General features: G+C 61.4%; 2 protein-coding genes across 2 annotated transcripts; one reads left to right on the top strand and one right to left on the bottom strand.

The window, feature by feature from the left end:
• The first annotated feature begins 1,347 nt into the window (after positions 1-1,347).
• Positions 1,348-4,003, top strand: PRICKLE4 (prickle planar cell polarity protein 4). Its single transcript, XM_086627102.1, is given in 8 exon segments — positions 1,348-1,497; positions 1,696-1,803; positions 1,884-2,021; positions 2,124-2,324; positions 2,583-2,769; positions 2,929-3,234; positions 3,514-3,924; positions 3,927-4,003. Coding segments are annotated over 8 exon segments (1,578 nt in total).
• Positions 4,004-4,733: 730 nt separating this feature from the next.
• On the bottom strand, positions 4,734-15,129 carry LOC147526818 (uncharacterized). The gene is given in 15 exon segments (XM_086627121.1): positions 4,734-5,281; positions 5,615-5,713; positions 6,342-6,500; positions 6,664-6,886; positions 7,039-7,154; positions 7,431-7,562; positions 7,643-7,782; positions 7,869-7,993; positions 8,182-8,273; positions 8,494-8,564; positions 8,567-8,654; positions 8,744-8,905; positions 9,114-9,227; positions 9,520-9,624; positions 15,069-15,129. Coding segments are annotated over 14 exon segments (1,746 nt in total). The 5' UTR covers positions 9,562-9,624; positions 15,069-15,129; the 3' UTR covers positions 4,734-5,098.
• Between the last annotated feature and the right edge of the window lie 32 nt (positions 15,130-15,161).

Here is a 15,161-nt window from a genome sequence, read left to right as displayed (position 1 = left end):
TGCCTGGGTTAATCCCACCTGCTCCCAGCTCCAGAGCTGGCCACGTTTGGGTGCAACGTCCTGGCACCCAAAGATACTACATAGGAAGAGGCTGCTGCGGTGGAAGGAGTGCAGTGGGAGCAGTGGCAGGGGCTGGGTCTGAGCTGGGGGTGTCGAAGCTGCCCGGTGGGAGCAGTGGGGATGTGGCTGCTGGTGCTGACCAGGACAACCCTGACAGCACGGGCAGGGGGGGATAAACTGGACATGAAGAAACGCCATCCCAGTGCAGAGGAATGAACTGGTCCTCGTGGTGGCCATGGTGCAGGAGGACCGAGGTGCGTGGCCTGGGGGTTACCACCCCTCAGCCCTCAGCCTGAGCCCATGACAAGCCGCTTGCCATATAAAACGCTTTCCAGAGGAGCTGATCAATCTACAGTGGGCACTGGGATGCATCCAGAGGCGTCCTGGGGCTGCTTGGTTGCAGCACTGGGATTTGCCCCCAGAGCAGCGGCTCAGCTCCATCCCACCCACATCCCACCCTTGCTCCCCACGCCGGGGCAGGAAGTGAGGGCAGAGGGTGTCGGGCTCTGGGCTGGCATCCAGGGAGCCCCAGGAGCCCCCGCATCGCTCTCTTGCCTTTGTTTTGGAAAACCAAGCCAGGAAGGAAGTGAGCGGTGAAAAGCGCCGCGTGGGGAGGAGGGGACGGGACCGGACGGGTTTCCACCACGTAACCATTAGCCAGGCAAGGTGGTGGCAGCTGGGCGAGCCGGCCGCCCGGGCAGGAACAGCCGCTCCGGGCAGAACAATAGCAGCCTGAGGGGAATAAATTATTTTCCACTGAATTGGGCTAGACCTCGATCTCCTCCCACCCACTGCCCCGTTCAGGGACAGGCCACTAGGCCAGGGATTAGCCACAGCAGCAAAGGACTGGCAGCAGCCGGGGAAGATCTCCCGCTGTGGGTGAGCAAACGGCTGGTGCCATTTCCCAAAATCTGTTCCTGCTTGGGCACAGACACCTGGGGGCCTCCCTGCCTGGCTTCAACCCATCACCATCCCGTCAGCAGACAAAGCCCCTGCCCTGCCGAGCACCCATGCCCTTGGTATGGGTTTGCAGAGAAAAGGGCAGCCCCCGAAATCCCTTGGGCTTCCGCAGGGGTTCAGCCAAGGGTCTCGAGGTCGTGGTGGTGTTGAGCATCGTCTCAGCTGGACCTGCCCCGAGGTCCCTCCCCAGGACGAGGGGCTGCTCGTCCTGCTGCTGCCTGGAGAAGGTCCATGCCAGACAGGCGGGATGATATGTGCACTGAGGATGGACCCCTGCTCCCCACCTCGCTGAGGGTCTCACCAGCTCTGATTCTCTCTCCGCAGCTCATGTCCCTCCCAAGCCCCGCATGGCCCCAGCGAGACGAGCCTCCCCCCTGCGGCACCGCCACTGGCCTCCCGCCAGCCTCGTCCGACAGCGACTCCGGCTGTGCCCTGGAAGAGTACCCAGAGCCCCCTGCAGACCCCACTCCCCCTGAGGTGGGCAGCACCCCGTTTCTCCCAGGGCTCTCTTTACACCCTGCTCTCCTTCAGCCCTATGGGTGCCATCTGTGGGTGGTACCCACATCCAAGTACCCCCAACCCCGCGATGAAACCCATATTTTAGCAACCTCAAGCAACGCAGCTTAATCCCCCTTAAAATCTGCTTGTTTTCTCTCTCCTGTGTGGCACCCCAAGGTGCTGGTGTGTCTCGGTGCCCACCCGCTGCAGCCCGCATCTCCTGCCGACAGGATCCGGCTCCACACCAGAGCCCTCCTGCAGCAGCTGCCTCCTCAGGACTGCGATGTAAGACATGTATTTATTGGGTGCTGCCCACCCTGGGCTTCACCCACCGGGCATCCCCTGACCCCCCCCTCCCCGTGCAGGAGCGGTACTGCCCCGACCTTGCGGAGGAGGAGAGGAGGCAGCTGCGAGCGTTCAGCGCCCGACGGAGACGGGAGGCCCTGGGCCAGGGGCTGGCATGTCCTGTGCCAGGTCCCTGCCATGGCTGTCCCTGCAAGAAGGTGAGGCAAACCCCCCCAGCACCAAGCTGCACCCATTCCCCGGTGGGGATCTGTCCCCAAAAGCCAGCCTGGCCCCAAACCCTGCATCCCTCTGCCTTGCAGTGTGGCAGGAGGCTGAACAAAGGCGACCCGGGGATATCGGCATCCCGGTTGGGGGATCAGTTCTGGCACCCGTCCTGCTTCTCCTGCCACTTCTGCCACCAGCCCCTGGTGGACCTCATCTACTTCCAGCAGGATGGGAGGATCTACTGCGGCCGGCACCACGCCGAGCTCTTCCGACCCCGCTGTGCCTCCTGCGACCAGGTGGGTGCCAGGCAGGGGAGAGGCTTTCACCTCCCATTTGCTGTTAAAAGCTCCTGAGCTTGGCCAGAGGCTGCAAAATCCAGCAAGAGCTGCTGGTGGACAGGAGGAAAAATTCCTTCCAGAGCTTTACGGAGAACCCCATGCCCGCGCCGAGGCACGGGGGCTCCTCTGCTCTCCTGGGCACAGCAAAGCACCCTCCGGGCTACGGGTTTTCTAGCTGGTGCTTAAAGGATGGGTTGTTTTCCTCCCCCTCTCCAGCTGATCTTCATGGAGGAGTGCATCGAGGCGGAGGGCCGGCGCTGGCACCTGGAGCACTTCTGCTGCCTGGAGTGCGACGTGCCCCTGCGCGGGCAGCGCTACGTGATGAAGAGCGGCCGGCCCTGCTGCTGTGGCTGCTTCGAGAGCCTCTTCGCCGAGCCCTGCCAGGCCTGCGGGGACCCCATCGGTAGGGTCCCCGTCCTCCCATCCCTGGGGCAAGGTGCCACGGGGCCCCCGTGCCCGGGCAGGTGGGACGTGGGCTGGGAGCTACGCGGGGCTCGGCACGGACAGGTTTTGGCGTATGCCTGCGGGAAGAGCCTCCCCCTCAGCCGTGGTTGCCCCTCAGGTGCTGACAGCGAGGAGGCCACCCACCAAGGGCTGCACTGGCACGCCCGAGCCGCCTGCTTCTGCTGCAGCCTCTGCCGAAAGCCGCTGCACGGGCAGCCCCTCACCTCCCGCCGCGGCCGGCTCTTCTGCTCCGAGACCTGCAGCCTGGGGCAGGATGCATCCTCCACCGCCTCCGACTCCTCCGACTCGGCTTTCGCCTCCGCTCCGTCCGCCGACTCGACGCCCCTCTCCCGAGCCGGCCCCGCTGGCAGGACCGCGCTGGGGATGGCAGCCGGGGGCTGCAGGGAGCGGGTGGAAGGGGCCGGTAGGGATCCTACTGCTCCGCTTGTTACGTGGTGTGGGGGGAGTGGGAGCAAAAACCAGGCTCTGCTCAGCCCCTGGGTACTTTGTGGGGTATGTCGCATGGGTGCAGCCCAACCCAGGGCTGGAGCAGCAGCGATGAGCCCCCAGCCCACCTGCCGGATGGGGTTTCGTGGGTACAACCCTCTGCTGCATCCCAAGGCAGCCCTTGCTGCACGAGGGGCTGAGGCAGAGTGGGCTCAGCCTTCCCCTTCCTCACCCGTCCTTGCTTTCCTTCTTCCAGAGGCTTTTTTGGATCAGGCTCCTGTGCATCCTGCGTTCAGGAGTCTGGAGGACCACGGAGCAGCTGCTAAGGAGCAGAGCAGGGATGCTGTGCATGCAGAGATGCTGGGACCACCACCCAGCCACCCCTCCGCCCCCCAGCCCAGCGCAGAGGGTCTCAACAAGCCTGGAGCCTTGTGCCACCTGGGTTCAGGGGGCCCTGACCCCCGAACACCCGCAGGAGATGGAAACCCCCCATTCCGAGTGGGCACATCCCCTGCCCAACACAGCCCACAGCCGGAGGACATCGACCTGCAGGACATCACAGAGGAGGATGACTCCTGGTGTCCCACCTGCTCTTCATCTTCGGACTCAGACTCAGAGGAAGAGGGTTTCTTCTTTGGGAAGCCCATCCCCAAGCCCGGGATGAGCTCCCTGGCAGGGAGCCCCCGAGGAGGGCGGGGGGCAGGACGAAGCTGCGGGGCAGCAGCAAGCACTGCAGCGTGTCCTAGCAGTGGGGACAGGGGGTCCTCGACCGGCACTGCCGTCCTGCCAGCCCCTGCCATGGTCTCGACACGTTCCAAGCACGTTTTGGATGCAGCCCAAGGCTGGTGGGGAGAAGCTGCTGGGATCCTTTCCCCCCGGCAGCTGCTGGCGAAGCAGAGCCTGCAATTCCTGCTGGCCTCTCCTGCAATTAGGAACAGGTGAAGCAGGTGGGGAGCAGCGCCAGCAGCTCACACCAGGGCTCTCATCTCCACCGAGGTGGCAGCCCCGGAGAGCAGCCACATGCAGGGGAGGGTGGCCGGGTGCTTGAGACAAGGGCAGCTGCCGGCATCATCCCGCTGAGGAGCTGCTGCTGGGGGCCCACGGGGACAGATGCTGGCTGCCAGGGTCGGATCCTTTCCTGGGACACATCCTTGAAAGACGAGCACCACTGCCAGGTGCTCACCATCCCTGGTGGCACCGTGTCCTGCAGCCACTGACGATGCTCCAATAAAGTTTGGCTGAAATCTGAACGCGGGAGAGCCACCACACGTCTGCTCTGTTCCTCCCCACCTCAGGGTCGTTGTGGCATTGACCATCCCATCAGAGAAGCAGGATCCCCAGGGGTGGCTTCTGCCCGTTGCCACAGCCGGGGGTCCCCCACGGCCGGGGTTCACTGCGGGACCCCTCCCTCACCAGCCCCAGGACAGCGGGACCAGAACGACAGCAGAGCAAGGGCTGTGAAAATCACGGCTGGTTTAATTTCAAATTTAAAATGAAGAACATTCCCTGGGGTTTGGGGCATATCCCTGTTCATCATGAACAGAGCAAGGAGCTGGGGCAGAGGGGAACTCCCTGCAGCCACACTCTCTCACACCACCCTCCAGTAAAACCAGCTTCCTCTTTTGCTGCACATACTGGTCCGGGCAGGGCTGAAACTAAGCATCCCCCCTCCTCCTCCATCATCAAGAGAGACTGTGCACCTGCACCAACATGTCCATAACACCTTGACCCAAGGGCTCAGCACCATCATAAGCACCCCGATACACCAGGACAGGCCCTCACCACCCCTCCAAGCCTGGCTGGCAAGAGGGGGTGTCTATCTGCTCACCCCAGCCCCCCCCTCAGCGGCTGGGGCTGGCCGAGTCATAGCTGTCGATGAAGTCCTCCAGCTCCCGCAGGTGGTGGATCTGGCCTTGGCGGAGGTTGGCCCTCAGCGCCAGCCCCAGCGCCGCCTCCATGGAGGGCTCCTTCTGCAGCAGCATTGTGGCCACCACCGCGATGGTCAGGCTGAACTGCTGGTACGACTGCAGGGGAGCGGCACAAGGTCAGCACAGGGCACCCCAAAACCAGTGTGCAGCCACCCCAGGGATATTTTTTCCCCATGGGCTGGTCCACAAACCCACCCGACAGCACCTGAGCCCCTGCAAACACCTCCTTGCCAACAAGCACCTTCCCCTGCAACCACCATCACCAGGAGGGGTTCCTCCCCAGTGACCTCAAAAATGCCAAATTCATGTCCCGTATCACCCAGCATCGCTTCTCCCCTCTGTGGTTCAAAGGGTCCTCGGGTGAAACCCCCCATCCTACAGCTGGTCCCAGACCCCCACACGCCTTGGCCAGGGGCCACTGGGACTCACCATCTCGATCTCCTCCTTCCTGGCGAGGATGGCAGCAGAGCGGAGGTCCGTGCTGGCCGGGGAGGATGTCGGGAGCGTGGAGCACCCACTGCCTGCAGCCTGGGTGGTGGAAAAGGTGAGGAAGGGTCAGACACGTTGAAGGGGAGAGGGACTGGGCAAGGTTAGGACCAAACTGAGGCTAACCAGTACCGATCACTAGCCAGTGACTGGCCACCTGGCAGGGGAACCCACTGGGACCTTGGCTTCCTGGGGTGCGGGTTTACCACTCTTCCCTCGGGTGCAGGAGCTGCCCCCGGTTCCCCCCTCCACCCAGCCCTGGCAGCATCTCCACCAAGAGCCCCGCTAGCAGATTTCTCTTTCCTATTAGGCAGTAATTAAGCCACTCTGCAATGCTCTCGTTTGCTTCATTAAAACTCGAGTCCTGGGGTTGTTCACGCTCCAGCACGCTCTCGAGCCTCTAGTTATTTTTTTGGCCTTTCTCCCAGCTGTCTCCCATTTATCAGCATCTCTGGGGCAGCCGGCACCGGGGCTGCCACGGGCTCTGCCTCCAGACAAAGCAGTGCTTTGACCTCAGCCCATAACCCTGCAAATGGGGAGGCCGGAGGGATCCCCCTCTGCTGCTCCTGGGCTATGGCAGTATCCCTGAGCCGAGGGCACCTGCCCCATGTAGGGTCCTGGGGACACCTTGGGGCGAGCATAGGCGAGCAGAGGCACCCTGACCCCGTACCGGCTCTGTCTCACTGGACCCAGGAGGGTGCGGGGTCCCTGGTGAAGTCACCGGTGTGGTGCTGACATCAGAGCTGGCCTGGCTGGGCTTTGCATCGGGCTCCGTGGCAGCTGCCAGCAGGATCTGTGAGTTCTTGGATGGCTGAAGGCCACTGAGAAGCTGTGGGACAGAAAGAGCTTGGGGGAGGAAGGCAGCAGCTGCGCAGGAGCCAGGGGAGCCAGCGCTGCCAGCACACCCCTGCCTGCAGCAGCAGCCTCGGTGGGCGCTCACCCAGGGAGGGGGGGACACGCCACGGAGCTGCCCACCACGCGCCGAGACCCACCCCATCGCGGGCAGCTTCTGCCTCGGCTCCTCCAGCTCCGCTCGGCAGATGCTGCTGTCCTCGGGAGCACGGGCAGCACTCAGCACCCACCTCTCCGCAGGAGCCGGCCGCCGCGCCGACCCTCTCGGCGGGCTCCGGAGGGGCTGTCGGAGCGTGGGGATGTGACTCGCCACCTGCGTCAGCCTGAGGGCTTGGGCTGCACGGCTCTACCTGCGCAAAGCATGACGGACCCGTGGCAGAGCCCGCGGCGAGGGCTGGCACTGCCACCCAGGCAAGGGGGTACAGAAATCCCACGTTTGCAAAGGGGACTGCAAGCTCCCGCCTCCCCCCGGGCACTGCTTTTAGGTGGGAGGAGGAGATGAATTAGTTCTGACCTGGAGGTGCTTCCTCGCCCCGGCAGAGCTCTCCTCCGGCAGGGCTGCCTTCGTTTCCAAAGCAGAGGGGTCCTGGCTGCAGCTGCCCGCAGGTTCCTGCTCGGCTGCCGGCTCGACCTGGGGACACACGCAATGGCATGAGGCCAGGACACACCTGGCCTGGGGAGAAGAGCTGGGGGATGGGATGGACGGGGTGCTAAGACCCAAAGGAAACCAGGGGGCTTTGCAGAAGAGTCAGGAAAATGTCCGTGCCTGGCAAAGAGGCAGCGAGGCGAAGGGTGAAAGGGCTGGACGAGAGAGAGAAGACGTTACACCAGCCGGAGACCCCCAAGCTGGGCACCTCTGGGGCTGTGAGCATCCCTGCCTGCCCCCAGGAGAGGGGTGGTCTCCTACCGGCATCGCTCCTGCTGCCTGCTCCGGCTCCGCAGCCTCTGCCGCAGCCTGGGAATCCGTGGCTGGGCTCTTCTGAGGGGTGTCGGCCGGTGCGGGGGGCTCCGGGACCTTCTCGCTCACCACCGGCGAGCCCTGGGGGAAACCACGCCAGTTAGGGGCACAGACCGTGCAAACTCATGTCGCTGCTGGGTGCTGGGGTGAAAACCCACAACCTGAGCTGTCTCCTTCTTGCTCTCTGCACCATCTTTGAGGGAATTGAGCGGCTGCGGAGGATCAGGGTTCTGGGGCTCTTTGACTCCTGGCTGGCTCGTCCCAGAGAGGGGACGAGAGGACCTGCAGGATGGCTGATTCTCTGCGGAGCGAGAAACACAACGGGACTAACTCCTTGCTCTGCCCGAGTGCGGGGCTCCAGGCAGCCGGTACGGGGTCGGCACAAACCTCTGGAAGACTGAGGACACAGGTGGCGTGGGATCAAGGTTAACTCTCGGTGGCTCCGGGGAATGCGGTAGCAGCGTTTTCTACCAAGGCCACGATAGCCCCAGGACGGGCAGCCATCCTGGACCCTGCAGGAGACCCAGGGGAAAATGGATTTAGGATGGAAGGGGTCTCTAGTGCAATCCCCCCACCCTGAGCAGGGCCAGCATCAAGGCTGCATCACCCCTTGGCTGTGCACCAGAGCAGCCCGTGGCCTCTGCTCGCCACCCAGCTGCACAGTCCCTCTGTGTCCCCCACCCTTGGCACAGGCACCCACCCTGGCCCCCCGCCAGCCTGCTGAGGCGGGTGCTGCTCCTTCTCTGGGAATTCACGCCAGGCAAAGTAGCCGGGGTCACGCAGTGGTGGGTCCTGGGGGGAAGGGGATGGGTTTAGACACGGAGCGGGACAGGGGATGCTGCGACGGCAGAGCCCAGAAGCCGAACTGCTGCTGCTCCCAGCGCCGCACAGGGAAACCCGTCCCCATGCACCGTCCTCATCACCAGGCAGTGAATGGCCCCAGCCTCATTTCACCCACTCCTGCGCTCAGCCCCGTCACTGCTGCCACCCGCCCTGGCTCACTCGCCCTCACCTGGTGCCAGCCCTCTCTGAAAGAGCCATCAGGTCCTCGGTTGTTTTCTCTGTCATCCCAGAAAGGTGGCGGGGATAGTCGTGGGGTGCCCACCTCCTGTCTTCCTCGTTCCAAGAGAAGTCAGCAGGGCCAGGGAGGGGTCTGGTGTCCCAGGGACCGGGCTGCAATGGCAAATAGCCGCTGGTGAGGGTGGTGGCACGCTGTCAGAAGCCACACAGCTGCCAACCTCCCCAGCCCATCTCCCCCTCACCTGGTGCCAGTCCCCTGCGAAACTGCTGTCAGGTCCTAGGCAGTCTTCTCCATCATACCAGGGGGGTGGCGGGGAACGGTTGTGGGGTGCCCATCTGTTGTCCTCCTCGTTCCTGTGGAAGTTGGCAGGGCCGGGAAGGCGTCTGGGGTCCCAGTGACAGGGCTGCAACAGCAAATCGCCAGCTTGCTGCTGCGAGGACAGCAGCTTGCTGGGCTTTCAGTTTTGCCGTGGCTCCCCCTCTCTGCCGCAACCCTCAGCTCTTTCCACTTCTCCTGCTCCCCAGTTTTGGCCACCCCGGATCTGAAGGTGAACGCCAAGACTGCCATCTCCCCTTGCTGCACTGCTGCTCGCCCTGGCCCTGCCCGCTTACCGGGCGCCATCCGCCCCTGCCTCTCCTGTGCTGGTGCTCCCAGGGCGGCTCGTCCCAGATGTCCTCGGGAATGTGAGCACGGGGCAACATTGGTCCAACCTGCCGCGGACTGGGCTGCAGAGAGGGCACAGAGAAATGAAAGCAGGATGAGACCCTCACCTTCGCCCTTGCACTGGCTGGATGCTGAGCAGGGATGGGGACCCAGGAGCTCATCCATCCTCCTCTCCCAGCCAAGGTCCCAGACCATTCCTAATTCTTCCCATACTGCGGTGATGCCCTCCTGGCTCCTCGGCACCCTGAGAGATGGAGCAGCGGGCACCCAGCCCGGCCCCACAAAGCTCCTCCACCCTCAACCACACCGGCAGCTGCAGCTATGTGGCAGCAGCAGGGTGGCAAAACCACCTACCTCCCTGGGGAAGCCTTTCCTGCAGCCCTGCAGTGAGAACATCTCACCAGAAGCTGGTCCTGGCCCTGGTCCTGGTGAGAAGGCCCCCGGCAGGTCAGCACCCAGCTGCAAAGGGAGAGGAACGGGTGAGCACGTCCCACAGGACGTCACTGCCGGCTTGGGGACGGCTGCCAGCCAAGTGCCACTGGTGGCACTCCCGGCTCCACTGAGCCCCGAGTGCTGGGTCACTTCCAGAGCCACGTGGCATCGCCGCCAGCGAGGACCCACAGGAGATGGGTGGCCAGGGATCACACTGACCCACTCCCCATCTGAAGTACTGAGGCCTGAACAACGGACCCTGGGCCAAGGCTGACCTCTAGATGGACCTCACAGCCCGACAATATATCCATCACGCCACTTCGCTGCGGCACTTATTGCGTAACCATCACCAGCGGAAAGACCTTTATTTAGAGGCACGGTGCAAAGCCATGAAACCAGACATCTAGCCTGGTTGCGAAATACGTGGTCGAAAGAGTGACACTCCCTCGAGTCCCTCCCTGAGCCCTGGCCAGGCTTCCGGCGGAATCCAACGGCAGAATCCAACGGGGAGGGTGATACCAGATGTTTCCGCACTTGAAGGTGTTTTTTTTGCAAGCTCTTTATTCAACTGTGTAAAAGCTGGACCCTCTTGCAGCGACTCTGGAGACCTCACCTACGAGCAGATGCACCGCGCAGGACCCCCCAGCTGCTGGGAAAGGTTCTCCAAATTCTCGCTGCAACCGAGGCTCCCCAGCGACTGCACATCTGGATGATGGTAAAGTATCAGGGCAACTGGTGATGTATCTTTCTTAACCACTATAGTTAACCGTATGCAGCAGTGATCAGGTGCATTACCTGTCTAATCTTATTCTTGCTTAATCCTTTTGCTTACTATTGTATTTAAATGCAAGTAAAGACAAGCTCCCTTCTTTAATTGAGTGTTTTTGTCCTTTGTACCAACCCTGTCCATTGGCAAAACACCATCCCAGGAGAGGATGTAGGTGCTGGCAACGCCTGGGCTAGTCCCTCAGCACTGGGCACCCCCAAACCCTGCCCGAGGCAGCTCCCCTTGCTCGTAGCCACGTTTCAGTCACCCAAACTGCACAGGTCACAGCACCCAGCAGCAACACGCTGCCGTTGTCCCGCAGGATCCCAGCTGAGCCGCTCTCCCTTCCCAGTACAAGCGCACTGGGCTCAGACAAGCCACCTGCTGGTTGCCCCCGGCCAGCCCGGCACTGCAGCGGGGTGCAAGCCCCACTCCAGGCTGTGCCCCTGGCCCCTTGCTGCTGTTGCAAAAACTCTGATAAAAATAATCAAGATTTGATCAAGTAGGAGAAGTTAGGTTTGCTTAAAAGGTAGAAAATTGCAAAGCGTAATGTATAGCTTAGGATTGTTAAGTTTGAAAGAGGGAACCACAGAGACCCCACCAGGAAGTTATTGGATTTTCCTACGTTTTAAGAAACTAAGGAAACTGTCATGGACACCAGTTATGCTGCCTGAAACCCCCTTACCCCTTCCCACCTTAATTTAAAGGATTCCAACCAGTAGAGTTCAGTAGAATTAACCAATGATTGTTTTAGGGTAAGAATATTGATAAGGTTATATAATCAGCAAACTCAATCATTTCAAAGGTCAAATTTAAGAGCGAGCATAATATGCATTTTTATCTAAAAGAACTTATGTAATAACGATTAGACAAAAAAAAAAAGTATAAAAACCTGTGGATTGTGATGCTAAGGCAGACACGTTTGGACAGAGCTAATCCCCCACGTCCCCAGCGCTGAAATACAGAAGTGCCCGTTTTATCTACTTTGTGTAGCTGAATTTTCTCCCTGAATGCGAGCACAGCTCCCGGGGGACAGCCTGGCACGGGCACGCTTTGGGCTCTCCGTAGGGGCGAGGGGGCTCAGACCCCGCGGATGCAAAGGGGCATTGCCCAGGCTCCCTCGGGGGCAACTTCTGTAGCTTCCCCACGGCTCGCGTGGGTCGGAGATGGGACCTCGGCACAAGGGATGCGATCCCACTGAACAGGGGATGCTCTGACCCGAAACCCACCGACCCCAGCCCGCCCGGGGCACGGGGCTCCCCGAGCCCCCCCCCCGGTTAACGCTCACAGGCTCGACCCCGGCTTCAGGCACCGCTCTTTGTCTCACAGGTCAGGAGAGAGACTAAAAGACAGAAAATAACACTTTTGTCCCCAAACTGAGGTTTTTACCTGGCAGATCAGTCCCAGGTAGCCCTGAAGAGCAGCTTGCCCGCCCGGAGAGATGAACCGAGGAGATGGAGACCCCCGTCCCCCCCCCCAGCACTCCTGCACCCCAGCCCCTCACGCCTGGGGCTGCCGGATCTCCCCCACCCCCCGCGTTTGCTGAATGAAAATGAATAGCCAGTGATCGGCTCCTAGCTGCTAGTTGCCCCCCGGGAGCTGCCCTGGAGCCCCCCCCGGGCACTCCGCTCCCCTTCCCTGAAAGCCGAGCGGCAATGCCCTCCGGGAGCTTTTACTCCCGTTTGCGGAGCATTTCCTTACACCGATTTCAGCTGCTGAGAATAAAGATTCGCTAACGGGGGAGGCACAGACGGGCCGACAAACACGCATCCCCCCCCTGTCCCCCAACCCCCGCTCCATTCCCCCAGACTGCCACTGATAACCAGGGACAGCCAAATCCCTCCGGTTATCCAAGATCCCTCAGCAAACCTGGTTTAGATTCGATGCAAGACCCGCCAACTGCATCAGCCCCTGGGGGCAGCCCCTGGTCCTGCTCTGTCCCACCTCTGCTGCTCCACCGCGCAAGGGGTGACCCTGCACCCCCAGGGCACACAGCATCCGCGCAAAGGGGCAACCCTGCACCCCCAGGGCACACAGCATCCGTGCAAGGGGAACCCTGCACCCCCAGGGCACACAGCATCTGTGCAAAGGGGCAACCCTGCACCCCCAGGGCACACAGCATCTGTGCAAAGGGGGCTCTGCACCCCCAGGGCACACAGCACCCGTGCAAGGGGAACCCTGCACCCCCAGGGCACACAGCATCTGTGCAAAGGGGCAACCCTGCACCCCCAGGGCACACAGCATCTGAAAAGGGGAACCCTGCACCCCCAGGGCACACAGCATCTGTGCAAAGGGGGCTCTGCACCCCCAGGGCACACAGCATCTGTACAAGGGGGTACTCTGCACCCCCAGGGCACAGAGCCACCGTGCCAGCCCACAGTCCCAGCGCCTGCCTCCATCCAGCTCCAGCATCCACCTGGATTAGCCACAAGGTCCCCAGGGTGCTTCAGCCTTGTGCCAGGGGATTTGGGGGAGCAGAGCTCGCAGGGTCCTCAGCACAACCTGCAGGAATGAGGAGGGGAAGGGGAAGGGGGAGACGAGGGTTCAGAGAGCATGGTGGCCCTGGCAGGACAGGGCCCAGCAGGAAAGGACGCTGCCATCACACCCACCTTTGCTGACGCCGAGAGGCCGAGGAGCAGTGTGCCCAGCGCCCTGCTCCCTGGGCACGGCTGGCTCCAGCACTGTGGCGCCCAGAAGGCTGCGGCTCAGCGCCACCGGTTTCGCCGAGCGCTGCTCAGGGCCCATGTGCCGCTGAAGCCGCCTGTGCCCGTTCACCCTCCTGCACCACAGCCGGGTTTGAGCCCTGCTCGCAGCATCGCCACCCCCAGCAGCCCCGGGGACAGAGCCCGCTGCAGCTCAGAGGCCTTCCCAAGGCTGCTGCCAGTCTGACACGTCACCTCCTGGGACAGCCAGGCATCAGGCACCTCTGCCAGGCACCTCCGGCGTCTCCTCCTCCCCTTTTCCCTGCATTCCCACGGGGAGCGGCACTCCCAGGAGTTCTTTAGCACCAGCCAGATGTTAGTACAAGATACAGACATCTCAGCCGGCCCCGTCACCTTCCGGATGCTTAGGGAACATCTGCATCGTGTCAGGGTCTGACAGCAGCAGGAGGCTTCACTGGGGGCTGGGAATGCTTTGATAAGAAGCTGGTCAGAACTGGTCTGCCCAGCAATGCAAACGCCTGCATCAACACTGAGCGTGAAGATGACTGTGTGACCTTGTAGGAATGTGGGAGGAGATAAGGAAGAACAGGGAGGCTGGAGCTGAGCTCGTTGATGCCAAATGTGAGCAAAGGAGGAGATAAAAGGGAAAGCCCAGAGTCTGAGGTGGAGTAAAATCCTTCAAAGACAGCAAACAAGCGGTGCTGCTCACAGGGACGGGGCAGCCCGCGGCCCATCGGAGCTGGCTGCTTCTCAACGCTGCTCCCACCGGGCAGATAACACACAGCTTTCCAGCTGGTCGCTTAATTATAGTCTCTAATAGCTATAAATCAATTAACTAACTGGGTGGATCAATTAGCTCTTTGCGTTTTGGGAGAGGAATACAGCAGCAGGGACAAACGTGGCTGCAGCCTGGCTGGCCGCTGCTGCGGTACGTCCCCCTCGAGAGCCAAGTGGCTCCGTAACCCCACGGCTGGTGCACATCTCCTTACCAGAGCCTGGCTTGGAGACCTGTGTGTCCCTAAAGAGGAGGATAACTAGCTCTCAGGGAGCAGGGAAATAGGAGTAATAGGAAAACTACGCTGACTGCTAGAAATTCTGCGTATAGAGAAGCTACCTTGATTGCTAAAATCTTGATATAAAGCTCTAATTAGAACTACAATCTTGTAGCCAGTTCTCATTCCACAAAGGATCCTTCAAAGAACCTGCCCACCCCTGTAGCATCGGGTGACACACCGTGCACCCAAAAAGGTGCAAGTTGCATCAGGTTTGGGGCTCCGCAGCAAATGCTTCTGCTCAGGCCAGGTTCCATCAGCAGGTGTCTGCCTCACAAGCTGGTTTTTCCAGGCACAAGAGCTCGGGCGCAGGAGAACACACAGCGTTGAGGCCCCGTCTCGGTACACCAGTCTGTTCCCAGCTCACCCAGCAAACGCCCTGTCCTGCTGACAACCAGCCGTCACGGTGACCCCGGCTACTCTGTCCTGGACCGTTTGATGTGGAACCACGTGGGCACAGTAATATATAACCCACCATCAAAGAGTGTGTGAATCAAGGCAGGGACAGCTGCAATTCCAGTAAGATCAGTACCAAGGCGCAAAGAAAACGTGATGGATGGCCAGGTAAGTGCCAGCGCAGGGTCCCCTGGCAGCAACTACGTGTGCAAGGCCCAACAGCACTAATGAAGTGAGTTTTGCTGTCGGGATGTCACCTCTCGATGAAAACAGGCGCCTCCGGGGGAAGGCGGCGATGCCCAGGGTGGCAGAGAGGGGTTTTTTCCCCCCACAAAGCCGCAAAGGCTGAGACAGGGGCTGCCAGGAAGAGGGGGAGCGGGGTAGGGAAAGACCAGGCTGAGGGCAGTGGGCTCGCAGGGAGGCAGAGCGGACGGAGATCCATGAACCAGAGTGAAAGAGCAGGAAGGAAGTGGGGAATTTGGCAACAAGGAACGGAATGAAGGTTCAGGCCCAGGCAGGGAGGGACAGAGGAGACAGGAGAGACGTTTTCCAAACGCCACCGCTGCAAGACCGTCCCCGGGTACCGGTGCTTACTGCTGAGCGCTGTCCTTTGCGGTGCGACGGCGCGGCTTACAACCGTCCCGGCTCCGGGATCCAGCACCGGCTCCTGGAAAACTCAGAGTCAGC

The sequence above is a fragment of the Tauraco erythrolophus genome, chromosome 27, assembly GCF_009769465.1.
Source record: "Tauraco erythrolophus isolate bTauEry1 chromosome 27, bTauEry1.pri, whole genome shotgun sequence".
In the NCBI taxonomy this organism is placed as follows: domain Eukaryota; kingdom Metazoa; phylum Chordata; class Aves; order Musophagiformes; family Musophagidae; genus Tauraco; species Tauraco erythrolophus.
The sequence above is the reverse complement of the archived record's forward strand: the minus strand, read 5'-3'. Positions and strand labels throughout refer to the sequence as shown.